Here is a 25,203-nt window from a genome sequence, read left to right on the forward strand (position 1 = left end):
TTTAACAAGTTGTTTGTAGAGTCTTGTAATTATGATTGAAAATGGAATGAATGTTCTTTTTGGAAAAATGAGTTATCTTTATTTTGTTTCACAAACCTGCATTCAAGTTTCTTGTATCAACAATTTCATAATTTAAAAAGAAATGTTAACCACGTAAATATCATAGCAATAATAAAAACATGTTTCAGATGTCAAACTCAAAAAAGTAGACATCAACAATCAAGTCTATTGATTTTTTTTATTTTGTGTCTTATTTAACGCAATACAAAAAAACCCCAAAAATAAAAACAAAAATACAAAAGATCGGCAAACAAGTGTAGTCAAAAGGATTTTTAAGAATCTAGTTATATTCTGTTGCAGTTATATTCTGTTCTCTAAATTGACTGTGAAACAGGTTTCAGTTGGACAGCAACTTATTTACTTTATTATTTAAAACACTTTCATGGTGATATACATTTGATGCTATATTTGATAGGTATACACAATAAGCAATTTTATTTAGTAAGAATCTTGTTGATCTGAGTATACAGGAAACAATATATTATACATTAATGATATATAATTCAAATATTGTCTAACTTTAAGTTTTATCAAATACAGTGGGTTGACATTGTAAATGCGAATTACATTTAGAAGATATAATGGAATTCACTTAAAAGCTAAAATTCTACCTCCACCCCTTTCACGCAAAAATGTAAAGTTTCCATACACAGAGTTAAAAATAAAGGATTTGATAAAATATATCAGTTTTCAGTGAAAAAGTTAATGTTATTAACATTGTTGTCGTTCATCGATCGGCAGTGACTGCGGCTATTTCCTGGTAGTTTTCCTCGGGTCCACTAATCACGGAATCGTACCCACTAATATCCTGTGTAAACACGTTTTCCTTTTTTGTTTGTTCATATGATTTGTTCTTCTTTTGGTTTTTTCTGTGTTTGCTAGGAAAGTAATGAAAGTATAAACCAATACTTAAAACCTTTTTTTTGTTCTATGGCTACTGAAGGTGTTATGAATTATATGAAGTATAGAACGGTAAGTCTATTTAGAATGGATCTGTTATTTCTTTTTTGATTTTATTTATTTGAGATATATCGTCAGTTAATAGCTGAACCCCCTTTTTCCCCGCTAAAGTTTTAGATTATGTCTTCATTTTTATATTATAACATGCATTAATTAGCAATATCATTAACAGAAAAAAATAACGAAATAAAATAGTTTGGACATCTTTTTCACTTATTTCCCAAATCAACTTTTATGATCCATAGTCATTACAGTAATAAAAACAATACAGGGTGATAAAGAATACTATTTTGACGTAACCATTTCAAGACAGACTTTTGCATTTTGAGAAAAAAATGATATTTTTTATAAATGAGTTTACAAATATAAGACTCGATTTACTTAAGCGTGTACAACCTAACGTTTGCAAACATATATAGGTATAGGGACACCTATAAAAAAGATTCTGTCATTGAATTCATGTTTTGCCCATACTTATTCGACTATTCTCACACATTCTTTAAAATCCCCGTTTTACAGATTACTTCAACATTCATAATCAAAATATGAAGTTTATTAAAAATATAGATCATGTGGAAAATTTTAATTAATAAAATATTATGGGTATTGCGGTTTTTTTTTTTGTTTTTGTTTTTTTTTTTTTTGTTTTTTTTTTTGTGCCTTGTCTACCCAACTTATGGTCCAAAATCATATCACGCATTATAGTCATAAAAAAGATTTCTTTCTCAAAAGGGAAATTCTAATAGCAAACTGTTGCCTTTTGAAAGTCAGCCAGCCAGGCTCACATTTTAATTTGTAGAAATAATTTTAAAGATATAATTATCCAATTTACCGTAGAATGTATAATGGTCTTACTTAGAAAAAATAGTTATATAACAATTGAACGATTGATACAAATGATATCAAACTACTCAATCATGTAGTCATTCAGCTTGACTTGACAATTAAGTGTACCTTTCCTAAAAAAAGGCTAAATAATTTACCTCTGTAGGATTATATAGAATAATTGTGCGATATTAATAATAACTGAGACAGAGAGAGCTGCTGTCAGAACATATAGGATTGTAGATTTCTGTTCATCATCTTGAACTGAAATAGTAAATTGCGTTACAATGTATCATACAATACACCCATTCAAGTAATGATAGTACACATTTCTCATACAGACGTAAAGCTTAAACCACATGTTTATCAAAAGAATGTGTTTGGAATAAAATAGTTTTACCTTCCAAACACAGTTCTCCTTTCCATCCACTTTTGCAACCGTCTCTACAAGCTCCGGTTATATGATGACAAATCCAAGACGTATGACAAAATGCACTACATCTTTGTTGACAATCAATGCCATATTTTCCTGTTTCACATTCTATGGAACATAAACATTAGAAAAGATCGCTTGCATAGAATAAGTAAAAAATCATGTATATATTGTACTAGTAATTGTTTTAAGACAATACCCTTAAAACGTTCTAAAACAAATTAATATTTGCAAATTAAAAAAGGCAACCTTGTTTTGAATTTTACTACATATTATTTCTATGTTATTTTTGGTACATAATGTATAAACCTTCTTTATACCTTTGAAATTAATTTTGAAGATATTATTAAACGATCTGCATTTTTAATTTCTATACAAGACCTTCTATATCCGAATGTTTCCTTTTTTCATAAACACATAGTATAAGACATTCGTTTAATGATTTACTTTTTTTAAATTTCAACCCTTCGGTATTTTTGAATTAAAAATGTTTCAGTTACTTATTTGAAAAATAATAATTTTTTTTCTTAATAATTTGCCATTCACCATTATATGTAATGTTTGTTTCCTTAGAAATATACTAAATATTAATTTTTTTTAAATCATAATACGTGCATATTTTACTCATTAAACATTGGGTTCCACGATATCCTGGATCACATCCATTCATACAGGAGCCGTTAATGTGATGACAATATCCATTCTGCACGCAATGCCCGCATTTGTTGTTACAGTCGGGACCAAATTTGCCTCCATCACACTCTGTGAAGATATGAACCCAAACAGTGTATGCTGTTGCAATAGTTGAGAATTGTAATAATGAAATTGAATAAATATATATTTTTTGATGGATTTGTCTTCAATCTGCTATAAAAAAATTCTAATCTGAACAAAAGGTGCATTAAATAAAGTAGGTCAATGTTAAAAATATAATTACTAACTCTTATTTATGTCTTTTTACGGTTCATATATTTTAATTTTATTTCCCAGTGCTTTGGTCTGTTCTTTGCGTGTTTAAGAGCATTACATTTTTACGCCGCGTGGTAATTGAATTTAAAAAATAAAAAAACATTGTATGTGTAAACTGAATTACGCTACTTGGACACAAGCGGAGTTCGCGTATTGCATATACACTATTGGCTATAAAACCCGATGTCCGTATGAAAATCCCCCGTCTTCCCCTGTCAAAGCTTGTGCTTTCACTGTCATCCCCTGTACATCCCATATTTGCCCCTGTACAGAGCCACTGTATACCCTGTTACATGTATCCCCTGTGTGCCCCTGTATATAGCCCTTGCATACCGTGTCATCCCCTGCGCGCCCCTGTACACATATCCTGTGTGCCACTGTAAGCACCTGTCACCCTATGCCTACGCGCTCCTGTTATCCCCTGTAAGCCACTGCACTACCCTGTATATGCCCCTGACATCCCCTGTACGGATTTTGACTGTTATTTTACCATTATTTTCTTAATTAAACTATTATAATCACATGTGTTATATTTCTAGCTATACGTCAATCTTTGCACTCAACAGCGCCGAATCACAAGACGCACTGTTATTGTAATTTTTGAAATCACATCTTTAAGTTAATAATTTTTTAATACTTCAATAATCATGCTGGGTTCTAGCCTGCGAGGTTTTGGTTGTTGGACCGTCGTAACACTTTCACACTGTAGTATTCTGGGTATTTAAGGTGAAATAAAACACCTAAAAAACGTCACTCAAATTAATAGGACATTATTGGATAATAAAAGAAAATAAGATAAAGAAACTGTACATATGTCAAATAAGCGAAAAATTTGCAGTTTGGGTATAAAAAATGAATATCTAAAATAATTATTTCAGTAAGTACATGTAACAACAAAAGCCCCTACAGGATTAGAACTCGGGATGTACAGATCACAAGTCCGACACTTTATCCACTCGGCTATTAATTAAGTTACATGTTGCAGTCGATAAAATCCTCTACAGTTGTCACTGATTTTGATGTAAAGGATCCACTTGGTGTTACTATGGAAGATGACCTGCCCTCCTAAGGACTTATGTACAACTTGTGGTTTAATAAATGGCTAACTACGTCTATCCTATATTATGTGTTTGCTTTATTTAAATAGAATAGAAAATAATTTTTGTTCGGCTGAGCTAATCACGGGTGGTAAACCTCAGGTGAGGGCAGTGTTACACCGCACTTTGAAAAATTACGCAATTTGATTTTTTTTTTCAAAGTGCGTTAATTTTTGGACCTAGTCATAAATATAGTTTTTTTTTCAAAGCACGTTGATATCGTTGATATTAACGCTCTTTGAAGAAAAAAAATCTTCAGGGTTTATTCAAAATAGTTGATAGTTTTATATACAACATACAATTGTTTTAACCTTATGTAGCTTAATGTAACATATTTAAAAAAGAAACCATTGCATTCTCAGCTAACTTGATAAACAGATTCTAGGTGAGAATATTTTCTTTTCACATAAGACATTATCGACAATTAACAATTTGGGAGATTTAAATTATCCAAATATGACATTAACTTCATCGCGTAGAAACTGTATTTCCGTTATTTGAGTATGCAGCAAATACTTCTTATCTGGTATATTGGGATATGCCCGAACAAATATATATGATTTATATATATTGATAATGGAGATCAATGTATAACATATTTTAACTGGCTTATTGCATATGTTTGTACATAAACATGATGTGAAAAAATGATACATTAGTTATGTTTATCAAAAACAATATGATTTTTTTAGAATCCTAATCCTTATTTTTAAGTGTATAATAAATTAATGTTCGTTAATGTTAGTATACTTATATTGAAGTGATTTATTCGATTAGAATATGAAAAGAGTGTTATTGTTGAAACACAAATTCTTTAACATTTCAATGGAGAAATTATTGTTCGGCCAGCTCGGTTTTTTAATATCACTGCATGTACTTATACAGAGCATATTTCTTTTTCCAATCTGAAACGTTTACCCAAAGTTGCTGAATATCATAGGTTTAAGAAGGAAAAAAGGGGGTAGGAGACCTTATCCTAGTAATTAATTAAATGATCCACTAGTAATTGACCTGTATTATTGGTTATTGGGGTGTGTGCGTCGCAGGTTGGTATAGATTTTTCCTTAGTCGTGGAGTATTTGAATGTTTTAAACCCAACTCGTCCCCTGAATAACATGTACACTACTCTTACAACTATTTATATATCTGTGTGTACAATATTATTTTTTTATCCACTATGTCTTAACCTATAATGAGTGTTAAGATTATGTCATTGAACTGCAGGGGACTTGCAGGAATGGAAAAAAGAAGAGACGTTTTAAACTATATTAAACAAAAAAATTGCTCTATTTATTTTCTTCAAGATACACATTTTACTGCTGATGATTATGTACAAATTAGATCGTTCTGGGGGCATGATGTTTATATCTCCCCAAGTGCTTCAAATGCCAGAGGCACAGCCATACTTTTTAACAATAACTTTGAATATAAAGTCTTAAATGTACTCAAGGATAATGATTGTAACCTGTTGGCTATTGAGGTCGAAATTGTTGACAAATATACTTTTTTACTGGCAAATATTTATGGGCCCAATACAGACAGCCCAGATTTTTTTGTATCTTTATCTGAGTTAGTAGATAATTTTGATGGTGACTTTGTTATAATGGCAGGTGATTTTAATCTTGTCCAAGATACAACTTTAGATTATTACAATTACGTCAATACTAACAACAAAAAAGCACGTGATGTAGTTTTAAATATGAAAGAAGTACATGGTCTGGTTGATCCATGGAGGTTAAAATACCAACAACGAAAGAGGTTTACATGGTTTAAGGCAAAACCAGTTAAAAAAGCTAGACTAGATTATTTTTTAATTTCTAGTGAGCTGATGTCTTTAGTTGACAAAGCTGATATTAGTCCTGGATATAGATCAGACCACTCAATGATTGAACTTGACATATCTCTTTCTAAATTCGAAAAGGGAAAGGGTTTTTGGAAATTTAATAACTCACTTCTTCATGACAAAACTTATGTTGATTTAATTAAAGACACATTATCAAAAATAAAAGCGCAATATATTGCCCCTCCCTTCAATCCTTTAATGGTCACCTCTATTCAGGACGAACAACTATTATTCACTATTAATGACCAATCCTTTTTTGAACAACTATTGCTATGCATAAGAGGAATCACAATAAGTTATTGTTCTAATAAAAAAAGAATTCGAAATGAGAATACTAAACTCCTTGAAGAAGAAATTAAACGGTTGGAAGAATTAAGAAACTTTGATCATTCCGAAGAAATTTTAGAAAAATTATCCATTGCTCAAACCAAACTGGAAGATTTTCGAAAAGATTATATCAAAGGATTATTTGTAAGAACAAAACTCAAATGGATTGAGCATGGAGAAAAACCTACAAAATATTTCTTAAGTTTAGAAAAACGAAATTATGTAAATAAAACAGTAAACAAACTTGTGCAGAGCAATGGTGATACTATTACAGATCAATCTGACATACTGTCGGAAATTGAAAATTTTTACAAAAATCTGTACTCCAGTTGTGATAACAAATTACATGATGTTGATATTAGTACAATAGTTGATAAGACAAAGGTTAACTTATTAGATAATGATATGTCATGTAAATTAGAGGGTATTATCACTAGAGAGGAAGCCCTTGCTGCTTTGAAGGGAATGAAAAATGATAAAAGCCCTGGTACTGATGGCTTCTCTGCAGAATTTTTTAAATTTTTTTGGAAGGATATTGGCCACTTTTTGATTAGATCATTAAATTTTGGATTTAGTAAAGGGGAATTATCTATAACTCAAAAACAAGGTATAATATCAATACTACCAAAAGGAACTAAGCCAAGAGAATACCTGAGTAACTGGCGTCCTATATCTTTACTTAATGTTACATATAAGATAGCATCAGCATGCATTGCAAACAGAATAAAAACAGTCTTAAACTTTTTAATTCATGATAATCAGAAGGGCTTCCTCAAAGATAGGTTTATTGGAGAAAATACTAGGCTTATATATGATGCTCTTCACATCACTAAAGAAGAACAAATTCCAGGAATGATTTTACTTATTGACTTCGAAAAAGCTTTTGACTCCATATCTTGGAGATTTATGTATGATACGTTAAGATTTTTTAACTTTGGTCATGAACTCATCAAATGGATATCAGTATTATATAATAAGGCAAAATTATGCGTTATCCAGAATGGGATCTTCTCAGAATTTTTTGAAATTGGAAGGGGTTGTCGACAGGGTGACCCTGTCTCTCCATATCTTTTTAACCTGTGTGTCGAAATCATGGGACACATGATACGACAAAATATAAATATTAAAGGTATTAAAATAGGAAAAGAAAAAATTTGTTTACAACAGTATGCTGATGACACAGTTTTGTTTTTAGATGGATCAGAAAAATCTCTCAAGTCTGCTCTCGACCTACTCTTCCAGTTTTCAAAATTTTCAGGGCTTAAGCCTAATATTAACAAAACTAAAGCAATCTGGATAGGATCCATGATTAACAGTCAAGTTTTCCTTTGTCAAGATACTGGGCTCCAGTGGACATATGAACCTTTTACAGTTTTAGGTGTAACTTATACAGCTAATCTGGAAAACATGGAACATCTGAACTTTAATGAGAAATTTAATCTGGTACAAAAAGAAATAACACAATGGTCAAAGAGAAACATCTCTCCTATTGGCAGAATTACAGTTGTGAAAAGCTTATTCTTATCCAAGTTTACCCATTTATTTACAGTGTTACCTAAACCAAACTCTCAGTGGATTAAAAAATTAGAGCAAGTTTTCTATAAATATATCTGGGGTAATAAAATTGATAAAGTTTCTAGGAAAACTTTACAGTTGGACTATGATAAAGGGGGATGTAGAATGGTTCATATTGATACATACATAAAATCTCTTAAACTTACTTGGATAAGAAGGCTTCTTCACTCTAATTCGGAATGGTCCATGTTTTTCAATGAAGTAATTAATTGTAACACTGCTCATCTCACACAATTTGGATCAAAGTACTCTAAACAAAAAACTAATTCAACAACAAATCTATTTTGGAAAGAAACTCTTTCTTACTTTGCTGATTTTCTGGATTCTATAGAGCCAAAATGTGAACATGATATATTATTAGAACCACTTTGGTTTAATGAGAAGATCAGTGTGCAAAATAACTATATTTTTTATAAGTCTTTATATGAAAAGGGTTTTTATATTTTATATGATCTGCTGGATAAGCAGGGGAACTTTATTAGTTATGAACAAATAACCAATGATTACCTAGTTAAGCTACCATTTACTAAATATGAAGGTTTAAAAAAGGCTATATTAAGCTCCTGGCCCAGTATCAGGCAATTTTCACATGAATTAGTAGTAAAACCGTACCAGTTAGAATCTATAATAATTCTGTGTAAAGATAAAAAAGGCTCAAGAACATTATATGACTTTTTTATCTCAAAACTACAGCATAGGCCAATATGTGAATCTAAGTGGGAAATTGACTTAAATCTCGAACCAGACTTTAATTGGAACCTCATATATTGCAACTCTAAGTTAATCACAAAAGATACAGAACTGGTATGGTTTAATTACAGAATAATTCATAGAATTTTAGGTATAAATAAATTTTTGTATCTTTCTAAGATAAAAAACAATAACTTATGTGCAATATGTATGTTGGAACCTGAAACTTTTAAGCACTTATTCTACCAATGCCCACTAATCTTTAATCTCTGGACAAAATTGTCAGACTATATTTTTAATAGATCTGGCAAGAGAATAACATTTGATATCCAGAGTGTACTATTAGGTGATCCAGATATGGATCATGTAGTTAATTTGATTATTATATTAGTAAAAAAATTCATTTTTCAAAGGTCGAGAAAAGATATAAAGATATGTTTTGAAATGTTAATGTCCTATTTACAAACCTATTACAATACTGAAAGGAAACTATTTACTACTGTAGACTTTACTAAGAGATGGTCACCATGGAGTTGTCTCTTTCCAGTATAAATATTTAATTAACACATCAATGATGATGTAGATATTAATCTTCTTCTTTTTCTTTAGATGATTTGTACTGTATGTATCTTTAAATATTTATAGGTGTATACAAATTTACTGTACCAACTTGCTGTGTGTGAGAGTCTGTGAGAAAGGGGTGTTCTGTCTGTCTGTCTATATACTATAAAAATTTGAAAATAAAAAAAAAAAAAAAAAAAAAAAAAAAAACGTTGATATCGTTGATATTAACGCTCTTTGAAGAAAAAAAATCTTCAGGGTTTATTCAAAATAGTTGATAGTTTTATATACAACATACAATTGTTTTAACCTTATGTAGCTTAATGTAACATATTTAAAAAAGAAACCATTGCATTCTCAGCTAACTTGATAAACAGATTCTAGGTGAGAATATTTTCTTTTCACATAAGACATTATCGACAATTAACAATTTGGGAGATTTAAATTATCCAAATATGACATTAACTTCATCGCGTAGAAACTGTATTTCCGTTATTTGAGTATGCAGCAAATACTTCTTATCTGGTATATTGGGATATGCCCGAACAAATATATATGATTTATATATATTGATAATGGAGATCAATGTATAACATATTTTAACTGGCTTATTGCATATGTTTGTACATAAACATGATGTGAAAAAATGATACATTAGTTATGTTTATCAAAAACAATATGATTTTTTTAGAATCCTAATCCTTATTTTTAAGTGTATAATAAATTAATGTTCGTTAATGTTAGTATACTTATATTGAAGTGATTTATTCGATTAGAATATGAAAAGAGTGTTATTGTTGAAACACAAATTCTTTAACATTTCAATGGAGAAATTATTGTTCGGCCAGCTCGGTTTTTTAATATCACTGCATGTACTTATACAGAGCATATTTCTTTTTCCAATCTGAAACGTTTACCCAAAGTTGCTGAATATCATAGGTTTAAGAAGGAAAAAAGGGGGTAGGAGACCTTATCCTAGTAATTAATTAAATGATCCACTAGTAATTGACCTGTATTATTGGTTAACCCACATTTGATTTGAACTTTTGCCGTCCGTAATGATCTCCCGATAAAAGTCAAGAAATGATTCCTTATTCAATACAGTTTAGAACCTACCGTTTTGATCTATACAATGTAGCGAAGTCTGAAACATGACATCATTCTAAATTTAAAGCACAATGCATTATGAATTTTTTGTTCTATTTTAAAAATAACAATCAATGAACACTGGTTTTGAGTTGTTTCCATTCGTACTCTATAGATCAAAATGATATTTATAATAAGAAATGAGCGAGTGATTTTTGATAGCCTTAAGGCGCAGCTATTAACTTTTTAGTATTAAATGACCGAGTTGCTGAAAAGAAACTTGTACCTTCATTACATCGTGATCCTATGTAACCTGCTATGCAACCTAAACACGTTCCATCCACAATATCACAGTGACCTTCCTGACAGTTCTGTGGACACGGTATTGTACAGTTATCTCCGTAATATCCCGTTACAGGACACCCTGATTACAAAACAGTTTAAGTAGAAAAAAAAACGGATTCCATAACAACACTGTCTATGTATGTACATCTCAGTTATTATTTTGCAAAAGAAGGTATAATTATGTACACTGTACGCACAATACGTTTTTAACAGTTTTACAAAATTCATTATGGATAATAGCATCACAAACTATTTTGATTTGTTCATTATGTTCGTTTACGTTAAAAAATGGTTCTTTACCATACACTCCCACTTCACAAAGCTCGTTGAAAGCGTTGGTAGAATACCCAGGAGGAAACGGAGGGTGAGTCCTGTTGTTGTAGTAGATGACGTATCTACCATGTGTGATACACATTATGTTTGCACGAATAGGTATCGTAGCCTTGGTATAGTAAGTGTCTTTGAAACATAATATCCCGTCATCCTTGTCCGTTTTGTTCGATATGTATACCGAAAATCCTAAGAATCTACCGGTGTATCCGTTATTTTCGTCTTCATGAAAAATGAAGGATAAACTGGTTTAATGTGCAAGCATAGTAATAAATATTTTTATATAAATTCATTTCTGCATTTGAACGAAAAAAAACTAATATCAAAGACAGAGTACAATTCGAGACGGTATGCATTTCCAAAAAAAAAAGTAATAAACTACTGTAAATCAGCTTATTGAATTTTTGGTTCACCAAGTCACACAATTTTCTCCATATCAAGATTAGTCAGGGTTTCTTCCCTAAATACATGTATCCGTACATTCTCTATATGTATCTAGATCTTTTGCTTACTCCAGGCGACATTATCCGTCCTGTACTGTATAAAGATGTGGTGTATACTGAGTACTCCTCCCAGATCTACCCGCCATTCTGCTGTTGATCGATTGTTTTCTGATATTGTACACTGTCCTCCATTAGCAGACAGATCTGTATACCGTCCGTCTACAGCACGTTCGGCTCCCCATGACCTATTAGGGTATGGATACTGTTGCCATGCTGCTTTATGCAACGCAATATTTTCTGTCAACAGAAATAGGTACAAAAAATTGGTTGGATTTTTCCTTTACATTTGATAACAAACACTTTTCTCTGAATAAAATTAAACTATGTATTAATGTGATTTACATAACACGAAATTTTATTTTAAATTAAAACAGTATCCTAAATTCTTCCACTCTAGTAAATTCAGAAATTTTGAGCAAATCAAAAGCGTATAAAAAGGCAAACACTGGGTCAATTTCTTCTCAAATGATCTGTCAACTTTTTTTTTTATCAAATTCCACATTGTTTTATGCTCATAAATTTTATTATCATGCTGAAAATGAACCTCTTGATTTATGCATTACATATGCCGCGATAAACATTGTATAGTCTCATTTTGAAAACAATATATTTTTAAACTTTCTTAGGGATAAAAAAAAGTGTCAATTTATAGGATATGACAGAAAGAAGCAAACAAATCATTAAAATGGCACTTTTTCCTGAATATTGACTATTTGCATGATATATTACATTACAAATATTTTTATTTAAAATTGTTTAAATAGTCTTCAAAACAAGTCGCGACATGCCATACAATGGTTTTACAAAGCTACTAGCACAAATAACAAAACACAAGTATTTAAATAAAACATGTCAATACAAAAAAAAGAACTGATATATTTGCACGCATACATGCACTCGGTAGTGTCAAATGAATACATATAAACAATTCTTATTAAAACTTAAACGGATTTATTTTTGGTTGACCAAAAACACTAGCAGATAATAAAATATGAATTGAATACTCTTTATACTAAGAGGAAAACAATGAATATGACCATATTTATATACCAGTCGACCTGTTGTCAAATTTCAGTATAGATACAACCCGTACATGTCCGAAAATAATGTTTTTAGAAAGAAACAAGATTTTTGAAGATGCAACTTACCGTAAGATGTTACTAAACAAACCAGTTTAGAAGAAAATATCAGAAACAACGAAATAAAAGCCATTGAAAATGATTCTCTTAGACAAGGAAGTGAAAAATCAAACTACGTCGTTAAGCGTGCCTGTATATCTAGGTTCAATGGTCAAATATGTTTTAAAAGACATATAGTGTTTCCATTTGATATGCATTCATTCATGCAATTACAATGTTTACGCATATATATATGCTATTGATTTTGATCCATACACCTTTCCATGTTAATTAATTAATTAATTGGGTTTGAGGTTTGTTTATAAATATATTTAAATAACACGCATGTTTTCTTTTTTGTGATCGGCTTCGGTCGGTCACTGTTGTGTCCATATGAAGCATTCGGCAAATGCTTCCACGTGAGCACACATTCCGCTTGCATAAGTAGTTCTTAAAAAACTTGAAGCTTTGGTTTAGTATTTATATAACATTTTATTCGATTTTATTTCAATTCATTTGCCTTAAGAGATGCAAACATACATTAAATACAGTTCTACCTGTTAATTCAAGAATGCACATTTTGTTCCACGCGTAAGAATTTCGATCGAAAGATTCATTCAGTAAATCTTTTTAACGTCATTTTTATGATATTATGTCACTTAAGTGATATTAATTTACATACTTATTTTCAGAATGCTTTTTACTATCTTCAATCTTTGTTTTAAAGCTCTCTATAGAACTTTAATGTTAGTGGCAAGAATTGCATAATACGGCATGTAGGCCTTCCTCTCTCCCTCTAGATCTGCGCGTTGATTTACATTTACCTAGGTACGTAATATTTTTTTTTTTAAGCGAGGGTGAAGGATTTACAAGAACTCTTAAAAAATAATGAATGAAACAACTTAGCAACATTTAAAATCCCTATATTCATGCTTTAAGCCGTATGGTGCAATTTTTTATATTTTGTTTGGCATAGTCAAATTACAAGATAAAAAACTACAAAATATAGGTTTTAACAAAAATGATTGTAAAATTGTTTTTAATAGCGAGCGCAGCTCGCCGGCGCGCAGCGCCGGCGCGAAGCGAGCTCTACCGGCAAGGCATGTGTGAATAGAAAATTCGGACTAGTTGCACATTCATTCAACGGATTTTTTTGGCGTCAGTAAATCGGACCAGTAATGCATCGTTTTAATCGTCCCAGTAGTTCCTTGTAATCATGGCAATTTTTATCACTTCACACTCTCACGAAAATCAGCAAGACAAATTTAGACAGTAAAAACAATAACGATGTAAGCGACATACAGTCAATGTTACCTCTAAAGTTCACCTCAGTACACTTTCAATCAAAAATAATCGTGTGACGTCACAAACGTTTACACATTGATCCGATATATTTTTTCGGAGTCAGTAAATTTTGACCCACAATTCATAGTACCAATGGTTTCCAACCTCACGTTCCAACATCACGTTCTCCCGAGAATCAAAGTAAAACCTTTGAAAAGCTTATAAGATGGGTAATTTTAAGAACATCATGCTTTTTAAGTTAATAAAACAGTATACTTCGCATACTTTTATTTCTCAGGGGAGTTTTAAAGAGTAAGACAACACTCAACCAACGTCAGCTTTGACGTCACAATAAGCACTGATAAGGGGAAATTACTCTAATTGAAGTTATTGTAAATCTGCTGAAAAGACCAAAATCCTCTTAAAATCTTGCAAAGGCTAAGATAAAGAACAGCTGACGAATAAGGACATTTCTGCCTTTTTTTTAAAGGGGGTGGGTGGGTGGATGGCAGCCTCATCCAAAAAATCTTTGCAAGCAAAAAGAAAAATAAATCATGAAAATTCTAATCCTTCAGCTCTTTAGCAGTTCAATGGTTTCTTTATTTTCACTTCCATTTATTACATGCGGCGGCGGGGGGGGGGGGGGGGGGGACAACACCATGTTCTTTTAACATGATAAGCAAATATTTTTAAGCGTAAATTAAAAATAAAATTAAACTTTAAAAGAGGAGATGCAGTGCAATGAATATTTATATATTAAAATCTTTATTATTTAACAACATTGTATCTGAGATTAAACTATTGTTCTATATATTAATAAATAAATTATAACAAATCTTATAAACTATGAATAATGAAAATTTACTGAAAAATAGGTATGTTTTATTTTTTGGCATTCAAATTTCACGTTGTTAATTTTATTTTATTAATTTATTATAATTCATTGTTTGATCACATGCTGTGCTCGCCCCAACGGTCGCACCGTAAAACATATTATTTCTATGATTTATTGCTTTTATGTACATGTATCTGGTTGATAACAGAGTTCACATATTTGATAGTTGATTAGGCATACTTGAAAAATTCGCGATAAGCTCTAAATAAAAACAAACCAAAAGTTCTGCTCAGGCAAAATAGTTTAAAAATTGATTAAACAAAAAAAAAAAACAAAAAAAAAACAAAACAAAAAAACACACACACACAAAAGGGACGTATTTTGGTCGAAGTTGTCATCGGGAAGTTTAACACTCCGCTGACATTCAACGTATAACTTTACTCCTTCAGGATATTTAAAACAGCTCCTTTTGTTGATGTTTACTCAAATATGAAGTTCACTACTTCGTAAAAATACTACATTCCATATTGTAAATTGTGTATATTCATTTTTTTCACATAGAACTAAGAACCCTCAAAACTTAATCTGTAAATGGAAATAATGTAAAGGAATGTAGTCTCATGCCTCATGCGGTGTACAGCTTTTTCAATTCAGTTTTCATTACTGAACCATTCTACTAAACGGTGGCAAAAACAAAACATGTATCATTTTGCTGGATGTGAGAAATATGCATTTATGAACAGTTGCTTTCAAAACCTAAAGATACATTTTAATGGTTCACTGAACTTGTACCTAAGCCGACTTAACTTTTTTGTGCATCTTCATGCAAAGAATAGAATCTTCAATTTTACAATAAAAATGTGGCCAAATGAGTTTAGTTCTTTAAAGAACGATGTATTAAGGTTCTACTGGTGACTTTACTTTTTTCCCTAAAGATATTAGTGATAAAGCGCAGGGTTCAAACCAGAGGTTTGCATTGACACTGTTTGACGTCATATTCTTTTACATGTGTGTATTTTTGGCATAAAAAATAATAAATAATTATTTTAACCGGTCTTTATTGATTAAATGTTGTACATAATTATTTGTTAAAATAAGTTTTTACCAATTTTTCAACTTAAATGCGACTGAAAAAAGTAGGATATAGAAAATAAAATGAAGGAATGTATTGTCATTTGTTTACAGTTTTCTCAACAAAATTTTGATAACTGGACCATTCTACTAAACGGTAGCAAACAACAAGACATGTATCATTTAGCTAGATGTGAATTGTACATGTATTTACTATTGCATTCAATATCTAAAGATAGATTAAGATGGATTACTGAGCGTGTACCTAAACCGACTCTACTTCTAATGTGCGTCTTCATGCCAAGAAAAGTGGAAATGTGGCTAAATAAGTTTAGGTCTTTAAATAACTATGCAGTAATGTTCTATCTGTGAAGCTGTCCCAACACTTGTAATACTGATCATTTTGTACGACAAAATAAACATTTATATTTATTTATTTTGCTATACAAATATTTTTTACATTATTTGACAAAACATAAAAGGAGAATACATATTGAAGATGAGTCTTTTGTATAAAATGAGATGATAATACTTTTGATATATTATTAATTCCAATATATTCTGTAGCAAACTTTAAGTAACAAATCAATGCACGCTAGGTCTCAATCAAAACAATTTGTCGTAAAAAAATTACTCCATAAAACCCATGGTTTTTAGAAGAAAAGGTTAGAAAATCAAATTGTCTTCCTTGTACTGTTGATTAAAATTTATTAATCGTGCATGTTATTATTACTATTTGTATCATAGTGTTTGATTATCTGTCCGTCGTAACATTGTGAAGTTCCTGGTAGTTGTCGTCGTGTCGACCAATCACCGAATCGTACCCACTTATATCCTGTGTAAATGCAGTTTCTTTACATCTTTGTTCATATTGTTCTTGTTTCATATGGTTTTCTTGGTCTTTACTGGAAATATAAAATGGTACGTGTTTGTTAATATGTGCATTTATATTGGTTTGATCTGTTGATCTGAAGTGCAAACACCTTTTGTAAAGACTTATTCAATAAATTAATGGAAACAATGTGTGTTAGTGACACAAACCATGATCTGATATATATATATATGATAATTCGTTTATAGAGTCGTATTGATCAATAACATACATGTGAATCAAAATTATGCTATTCGTCTGAAGAAAATTCTACGGCTTCTAAAGATCATGGCGTTCACTAGTTTGAAATATAACTGTGTCTAAGTGTTCTTATTCTATGTATTTTACTTTTAATTTGAAATTCTCTTACCGTATTTTGAAAATGTAGACAACAAGCAGAACAATGGTTACTATGCAGACACATAAAGCTCCTAAAACGATGTACAGTGGTGTACTGTTGATTTCATCTGCTTGATTTTTGACATGACTTTTTCCAACAATTGTTTGCGTTTTAACTGGAAACACAATCATATAGGTAGTGAAAGGTTTATTCAACATGTTATTTTGATATTTATTGATTGACTGTGATTTAAGGTATTTGATTGGATCTTGATATAATACATAAGAATTGTTCAGTTTTTAGGAAATAATACAATACAATGCTAAACGTTAATTTACCTTTTAAACACTGCGCCCCTTCCCAGCCTTCTATGCATCCATCTACACACTCTCCTGTCAATGGATGACAAATTCCTGACGAATTACAGAACGCACTGCATCTCTGCTTACAATGTAACCCATATTCACCAGTACTGCACGCTGTTGTACAATAACAAGGATTAGAATATATTTATCAAGTATACAACAAATGAATAAATGATCACTTGAATTTAACAGATATATGAAACGTATAAGTGCACTGCATCAAAACAGGCTTATAGCGAGTTTTCGGATACTATGATTTTTTGTGAAGTCTCCGGCTCTTAACAAATCGTTGCAACTTTAACAGTTTTAACAAACTTCGATTATAACGATCTAATGAACTGATTTTGAGTCAAGAAGAGGTAACAAAAAAAAGAGCCAAAATTACATCTGCCTAAACAATGTTTTTATAGAATTAAACAAAATAGCAGTACTAATTGGAATATTTTTTAAAAATTTTTAATCCTTAATTTTACAAACTATTTATTTAAAGTTTCATAAAAGGTAATTTATTTCACGTCACAATGAGCATAAATGACAGTCATATGTAAGAAAACATTTTTTATAACAAATTTTCTAAAAAAAAATATATAAATGCGAACTCATCATGCTGATATAAAGATTACGGATCAAGCAAAGTTAATCCACTGGTTTCTAGGACGTCGCTATAACCAAGTTTTACTGTAATGAGTTAGAAGCTATTCTGATACTAACATTGTTCACATCTGTTTCCTTGATAGCCAGGCTTACACTCCTGACATTGTCCAGTCTGAATATTGCACGAAGCACAGTTGACATCAGGGCAAGGCAAGGAACAGTTTGATCCATAGTATTGTGGATTGTCACACCCTTTATGTAAAGTAACGTCATTTATTACACATTTGAATGACTTTACATGAATGTTTCACATACATATACTAACTTGAGTGCTTTTTTGGACTGTTTTCGTTCTACACTATACTAACTTAATTTTTAATTTAAATAAGCATGCTTTTACAACAAAAACATATAGCAATATGATTTTCAAACATAATGTTGGTTGCGTATGACCTTATCTTAATCAGAAAAAGTAAGAAATATTTCGTTGAAATAGGCTTTGATATTCATTATTCAATAATAAATCAACAATTCTACTGTAACATGAATGGATAACGAAAAATAGCTGGTATCTAAAATAAACACATTCCATGTTCCAATTTAGATTCAGACCAATTCTATACATTGTATTTGAGATTTTCTTTTGGTAAAAAAAGTAAAATAAATGTAGCAACTATTTGTTTAAGGTTTACTTGAAACACAGCTTGGTCCAAGAAGTCCATGTTTGCATTCGTCACAAACACCTGTCTCAAGATGACAGTATTGACAGTCGCTGCTTAGACAAGGAGTCGAACAGTTCTGTCCGTAAAACCCTGGTTTAGGACATCCTGAACATGAAAACATTCATATTATAGATGTTTACCTATTTCCAAGATGTTTTTTATATATAAAATTAAAACTAGCCTTTACAAGTAAATCTTTTTTTAAATGATAATGTTTCAATAAGTCCAGAATATTGAACTTATTATTATCATTTTAATTTCTAGATTTTATTTTCTTATTTATATCAACATACCGTACACTTCTACTTCACATAAACCGTTGTGTGCCTCTGTAGAATACCCAGACGGATATGGAGGGTGAGTTCTGTTGTTGTAATAAATAATGTACCTTCCATGGTAAGGGCAGGCAACAGTTATAGATTCTGGTATGGTTGTTCTGGTAAAAGTTGTGTCCTTAAAGCAAAGTATTCCGTTTTCTCTACTAGTTGTGTTTGATATGAACACAGAAAATCCAAGGAATCTGGCAGAAAAACCGTTGCTTGAGTCTATCAAAAGTCCATGTTTATTGCTTAAATTAAACATTTCATAAAATGTTATTCTTCAATTTTTTAAATCAAACAGCAATTGTATAAAAACCAATTTTACTATCTTGGAAAACAGGACGCTTAAAGAATTTCCTCGAAGATATGTTTTCAAGTATAAACAATTTTCTCCTATTTTCTTTAGTTAAAAATATATAGCATATTGTGTTCTTTTTTTAAACCTTTTTTTCAACGTAATCATTTCTCCCTCCTGTCTAGGTTTTCTCAAAAGGATTATACAACTGATGGCGACATTTAAAAATTGGATGGGATTTAATATGTTCGAACGGAGTGAAACAAAACAATGGTATGTTCCAATAAATACATGCATATCAGTTTTTTTCCATATAAACTCTTAGATCCAAATGCGTTCATGGACAAGTAATTGGTTTTTAGACTAGAAACTTTTAAAATCCCATGTAGTAATAGTTCATCAATGAAAATAAACTTGTTAACAAACACATTCCTTTCAAAATAACGATACTATTCTAGTACAAAATGTTTTGTAAGGCCTCTGTAAATTACAAACCCCACTGGAAGTTATCCGTTCTGTATTGTATAAAGATGTGATGTACACTGAGTACTTCTCCAAGGTCCACCCTCCACTCAGCCTCTGATTGGTCCAATGCTGATATTGTACACTGTCCTCCATGAGCAGACAAGTCTGATTTACGGCCGTCCACTGCACGATCTGCTCCCCATGAAGGATCAGGATAAGGATGCAATTGCCAGGCTGTTTTGTTCAATGCTAGATTTTCTTTGAAAAGAAAATGCTATTCATTTATTTTTGCAATTACATGTAAATGTTGTACCTGGAAAGATCATTACAACCAGTGTAGTCGAGTTATGTTGAAAATATAGAAAATAATACATCGAAAAGTATGTATCACATCCCTTACATAAATGAACCAGAAACACATATATTGTTCGAGGGTTAGTTTTGGGTGTGATACCGATTTCCACATGCTTTGTTTTTATCTGTATGTGAATAGGCTTTCTTAAACTTAATCTTAGTTTCCCCATCTCAAGACTAGCTCATTTTTTACTTGTTTTTGTTCTGTGACTTCATTCATTACAATACGTTCATTTGGTGACATTGTAGTTCAAACTTTAGGTATGGGTTGAATAAAAAGGATAAATCCAACGTACTCCAAATAAAGAAAAGTGCAAAGAAGATCTGGAAAGGTATAATAAAGGATGTGATGAATTGTGATATATACTACTGAACAAAACCTAGTCTTTAGAGAGCCTTCGAAAAAAAACCCAGATTGCTTTTTCATTTGATCTAGGATTTGGTGATTAAAAAATAAATGCTAAAAAATAATATTGCATATAAATTATTCGTTTAATAAAATCGAATGATTTATTTCAAAAATATTTGTTTGTTTAAGTTCAATATTGCTAATGTTACATTCTTTTACTGAATAATGGATTATTGGAATTTAATTGTAAGTAAAAAGGACTTGGTCGCATTTAAAAAAAAATAAACAAGGGTTATTTTGATATAACTGCAAATTTCTATATTTTATTTTGATGTCACACCTTCTCGGCAGTAAAGGTAAATTAATTTTTCTGCTTTCTGCTGAAATATTTTTGATTGAAATGGATTGAAAGTGACAAAGAAAAAGTATATCAGAGAGCTGTTTTTTATGAAGTAATTCCTTTTTTTCAAATATAATGCATTGTAAATATATATAAGCCAATTATAAACCTATTGATCCTATATGTCATTCATATAGCTTATTTTTACAACGACTGCATAACGACTTAATAATGTACTGATTGCGTAAAAATAAATGACACTTATTTCACAAAAGTTCTGCCTATGCACATATTTAGGTATTTGGTTAACAATGTATACATGTAAGAGCAGGTACATACATGTACCTGTAGGTGTGCCGTACTTTTCAGTTTATACACAACCTGTATAAAAAAATGCTTTGCAAAGAAAACACAAGAATCCAGAAGACTTAACTTACCGTATGTTGCTTCTAAACAGAATAATTGAGAAGAAAATATCAAAAATAACAAAATAAAAGCCATTTCAAACGAGTCTCGTGGACCAGGAAGTAAGAAATAAACTATGTCGACAAACCGTCTCTTTATATCTCGGTCAACAATATTTAAATGGACGTATAACGTTTCCTTTTGGTGTGCATTCACTCATGCAGTAACAATTGCTACACATATCCAATTCAAAATGACCTTTGACAGCATTATTTTACTAGGTTTGGTACAAAAATAAATGTTTTTTAAAAAAAATCATTATTATGTAATCAGCCTCCCTTTTAGGAATATTGTAGAGAAAACCGTTGACAATGTCATTTTGAATTGGACTAAGTTGTGATGTTTCTATACTTGTACACCCCGTACGAAAAATTCCACCCTGACTTAAGGCGGAATGTAAGCGAAATTTGAAAGGCGGATTCCGTCTTTCATTCCTCTGAATGTATAACTAATATCACAGATTCAGGGTGGAGTCCAGGTGGATTCCGGGCGGTATATGGCTCGAAATATTTAAATGAGATTAAGCGTATTCCGGGTAATAAAAATCCGCCTTTAAACAAAAAGGAATCCGCCTTAAAACAAAAAAGGAATCCGCCTTAATCTTAGGTGGAATCCACCTTATGATAAATTGAAATCGGCCTTAATATAAGGCGGAATATGCAAGATTCCGCCCTAAAATAAGGTGGAATCCACCTAAATATAAGGTGGAATCCGCCTTAATAAAAGGTTGCGTCCGAATCCGCTTTAGGGTAAAGATGAACACTTTTTACAATGGACAGAAAAACTTCTGATGATTTATGCTTTTGAATCCAATGACTAAGTCCTTTTAAATTAGCACCGGATTGGGTGGAATCATTGCCTTCATTTCATTTATAAATCAGTGGCCATACTTACAACATAATGCCTGTGTATTTCCTTTTTTAAACACATCATAATACAGATATCACATCCAGAATATCTTTTTATTTTCCTAATGTTTCTCTTCCACTTAATATAATAAGTTAAACTTGTTGATTTACAGTCCACGTTTTCACTCTTGTGTACAGGTAGTTCCTTGAAAAGTTTCTAGAGTAGCTCAGATCTTCCTTGAATCTTTTCGGTAATTGCATCACTAAAAATACTTCTCTCACATATTCTGAAAAAATACAAGTAATTTGATAAAGTATTATTTATAACCAAACACTCGATCAAATATAAATATATCAATATACATATATACCTTTTTGTTATTATCATGATTATAAAGAATACCTTTCAACAATGTGAACAAATAAAAAGAGATCCAATCCTTACCTTTCAAAACTTTGATTTTGGTAGGGTTCATGTAAATGGTATGGCTGACATTCTACTTTTTAGTCTCCCATGTCCATTGTCCTTCTGCTTTTGAGCTAGTTTTTATTTTTATCAGGCTGTTTCTCAATGCTCATACTAGGACAGCTTACATATAAGAAGGCAACTTGCCACCCTCCCAGTGACTTGTTGGTATTGTTGCTTTCCTTGTTTTTTAATTGTTTAGCATAATGTCAGTTGTTTTCAACAGCTTTCAAATCTAAAGGAATGACGGGATTTCTATAGTTTATACATTGTGTGACATTTACGCACTGTCTAATATCTTTTAAATGAAGAATTTCTTAGTTTAAACTTATTTTTTCTTCACATACAATTAGCACAATTTTAGACTGTACTTTAGAACTATTATTGATAAAGTCATGAACATAATTAAAATTTATATTGACTTACTTTCGATATTAAAATTACGGTTCCTGTGTTCATGCCCTTAGTCCACATAACGCGCACACTTTGCTCAACTCCATAAGACTTGGTTTACATCAAATTGCTGTAAATAAGTTTCAATGTATTTCCCCCCAAAATAATCCTCATAACGGTTTACACATGTCTAAATTTTGTAACACAAAGATGATCAGGAAAGTTAGGCATGGCCGTTGTTGCCAAATTCAAAACTCACAAAGCGCGATCCTCTGAGGCCAGAAATATGATAAGGGGTAACGCTGATTTTATGTTTACAAGTGCTTTATGGCCATAGTAAAACAATTTTTAGCAGCAGTTTAAAAGTACAATAAATATGCTAGCGTGTTCATAACTCATTCCTGTCTTTATATTAATTAAACATTGCGGCTTAAATAGTATGTACATGTTTAAAATTGTGATAGAAAAAAAAAGATTTTCCCTGTTGACGCCCCTCTGCAATACAGGGAGAGGCTGCGGTTCTTGCCTGTTAACAAATGGCAGCCTGTGTATTGAGGTCAAGATAAAATTAACCAGCCTGTGTGTAGAACATACATATATAACCTGTTTGATAGTGTCATCGGATTATCAATTTGAATTTAAGGTTACAAAATTAAACAATTTGAAGAAAAAATTAAAGTTTATTGAGTGAAAGCAACAGACAGTTTATAAGAATGAGCTATTTATAGAACAGAAAATGAACTGTTGTGCGCCTTTAACACGATTTGGCCAAGTTTTAGCCGTAAATTTTATATTATAACTTGCGAAGAATTGTCAATTAGCTAAGTTAAGGCGGAATATTTAATGATGGTAAGGGTGGAAACGGGCAGTGAAAAATAATACGGTTAACTTTGACAGAAAACGGCTAGATGCTGAAAATACGGCTAAGGTTTGAGGCTAGGTCCGGTTATGAATAAGATGGAATCCGTCTAACATTCAAAGCGTTTTCTATGTACGCCTTTGATACTCCTAAGTACGGCTACATTTTAACCGGAATACGTCTAAGTTCACCCTGAGTCCAGCCGGAAAACGGCCAACATTTTCGTACGGGTCCGCTCTTTTCTTGAGAAATTTTATGTATCCTTAAAGTGGCCGTAAGCATTTGGCCCTCTTAAGCGTGTTATTAAGGATACACATATTCTAAATGTCTCGTTTTTAATTTCAGCTGAACAAAGAATCTTTTCTTATCTAAAATTTTACCGTATTATGTTATACATGTATAAAATTATCACCCTGTCCCGGTTTTTGACGCATAACTAAAAATAATATAAAATACAGTCGCCTTTGAACTAATTTAAACTACTTCGTTTTTACATTTTTACTTATAAAGGTTGTAAATGTGAAAACTATACCTGTATAAAATTCCGTTAAGTAAACTTATAATTTAAAGGTCAGACAACACGCGCTTCAATTTTTTTATACATTTGTCAGGAATTTGTCATTGATTTACTTCTACTTTGACAAGCTTTCTTGCCAAACAATTTAGAGTACCTTACCATGCTTTTATGCAAGATTCTAAAGTAATCTATACAATTTCCTATATAGTTTTTTGAAATAACAAATTTATCTCTTATTGTAGAGGAGCACGGAAAGGGGCATAATCACATATAATACACTGTATATTTAAACTAATTTCGGTTAAAAATCCGGACTATTTTTATTGAAACCCTTTATTACGAAGAGACACAAAAAGATGCCTGAGGGACGTGTCGCCTGACCTTAGGGTAAGGTTTGCGGCTTGCATTATTTAGGATGTGTAAAAAGTTTCACATCATTTTTTTCACTAAACCTGTCTTTTTCTCATGAAATTCAAATGAATTTTCCGGAACCATTTTATAACTTCTATAAAATCAAAATTCATGATTTCAAACTTCCACGTCGATGAAATGTAAATAGTTTCCTAAAAATATGTACATATCATACGTGACTAAGACGGGGGTTATTAAACCCGAACATGATCGAAAATAATAATCACTATTTATATCATGATTCATTTTTTTAAAATTTCGAATGAACTATTTAAAAATAGAAGAAAATGCAACAAAGTCTTAACTTTGGACCACTA

At 31.2% G+C, this 25,203-nt stretch overlaps 2 protein-coding genes and 1 long non-coding RNA gene across 6 annotated transcripts in view; all 3 read right to left on the reverse strand.

Annotated features, from left to right (window-relative positions):
* Positions 1 to 224: 224 nt before the first annotated feature.
* Positions 225 to 12,888, reverse strand: LOC117687125 (uncharacterized). 3 transcript variants are annotated; one of them, XM_066070655.1, is made up of 8 exons: positions 12,753 to 12,888; positions 11,614 to 11,841; positions 11,072 to 11,323; positions 10,713 to 10,850; positions 2,903 to 3,040; positions 2,246 to 2,386; positions 2,004 to 2,109; positions 225 to 929 (listed from the first exon to the last, which is right to left on the reverse strand). In XM_066070655.1, the coding sequence occupies exons 1-8, from the start codon at positions 12,814 to 12,816 to the stop codon at positions 788 to 790; spliced, it is 1,209 nt and encodes a 402-aa protein (XP_065926727.1). In that variant the 5' UTR covers positions 12,817 to 12,888; the 3' UTR covers positions 225 to 787. The 3 variants fall into 3 exon arrangements, with proteins under 3 accessions (XP_065926727.1, XP_034319205.2, XP_034319206.2); XM_034463314.2 differs by having other exon boundaries at positions 225 to 938; XM_034463315.2 differs by lacking the exon at positions 2,004 to 2,109 and having other exon boundaries at positions 225 to 938.
* Positions 12,889 to 14,997: 2,109 nt separating this feature from the next.
* LOC105334833 (uncharacterized) overlaps positions 14,998 to 25,203 on the reverse strand; it is a 59,122-nt gene continuing 48,916 nt past the window's right edge. The window contains exons 1-8 of one of the 2 annotated variants that reach the window (XM_066070662.1): positions 21,365 to 21,492; positions 19,915 to 20,142; positions 19,098 to 19,349; positions 18,775 to 18,909; positions 18,200 to 18,334; positions 17,462 to 17,602; positions 17,154 to 17,298; positions 14,998 to 16,817 (exon numbers count right to left, since the gene is read on the reverse strand). In XM_066070662.1, coding sequence (XP_065926734.1) covers positions 16,667 to 16,817; positions 17,154 to 17,298; positions 17,462 to 17,602; positions 18,200 to 18,334; positions 18,775 to 18,909; positions 19,098 to 19,349; positions 19,915 to 20,142; positions 21,365 to 21,428 — 1,251 coding nt within the window. In that variant the 5' untranslated portion in view covers positions 21,429 to 21,492 and the 3' untranslated portion in view covers positions 14,998 to 16,666. Of the gene's footprint in view, positions 16,818 to 17,153; positions 17,299 to 17,461; positions 17,603 to 18,199; positions 18,335 to 18,774; positions 18,910 to 19,097; positions 19,350 to 19,914; positions 20,143 to 21,364; positions 21,493 to 25,203 lie in introns of those variants that run through there. The other variant, XM_066070663.1, reaches the window with a different exon arrangement.
* LOC105335640 (uncharacterized) lies at positions 22,380 to 23,886 on the reverse strand. The gene is made up of 3 exons (XR_010709075.1): positions 23,133 to 23,886; positions 22,686 to 22,941; positions 22,380 to 22,527 (listed from the first exon to the last, which is right to left on the reverse strand). It is a non-coding gene; the product is annotated as an uncharacterized lncRNA (long non-coding RNA).

Source organism: Magallana gigas, chromosome 1, assembly GCF_963853765.1.
Source record: "Magallana gigas chromosome 1, xbMagGiga1.1, whole genome shotgun sequence".
NCBI classification, from domain to species: Eukaryota; Metazoa; Mollusca; class Bivalvia; order Ostreida; family Ostreidae; genus Magallana; species Magallana gigas.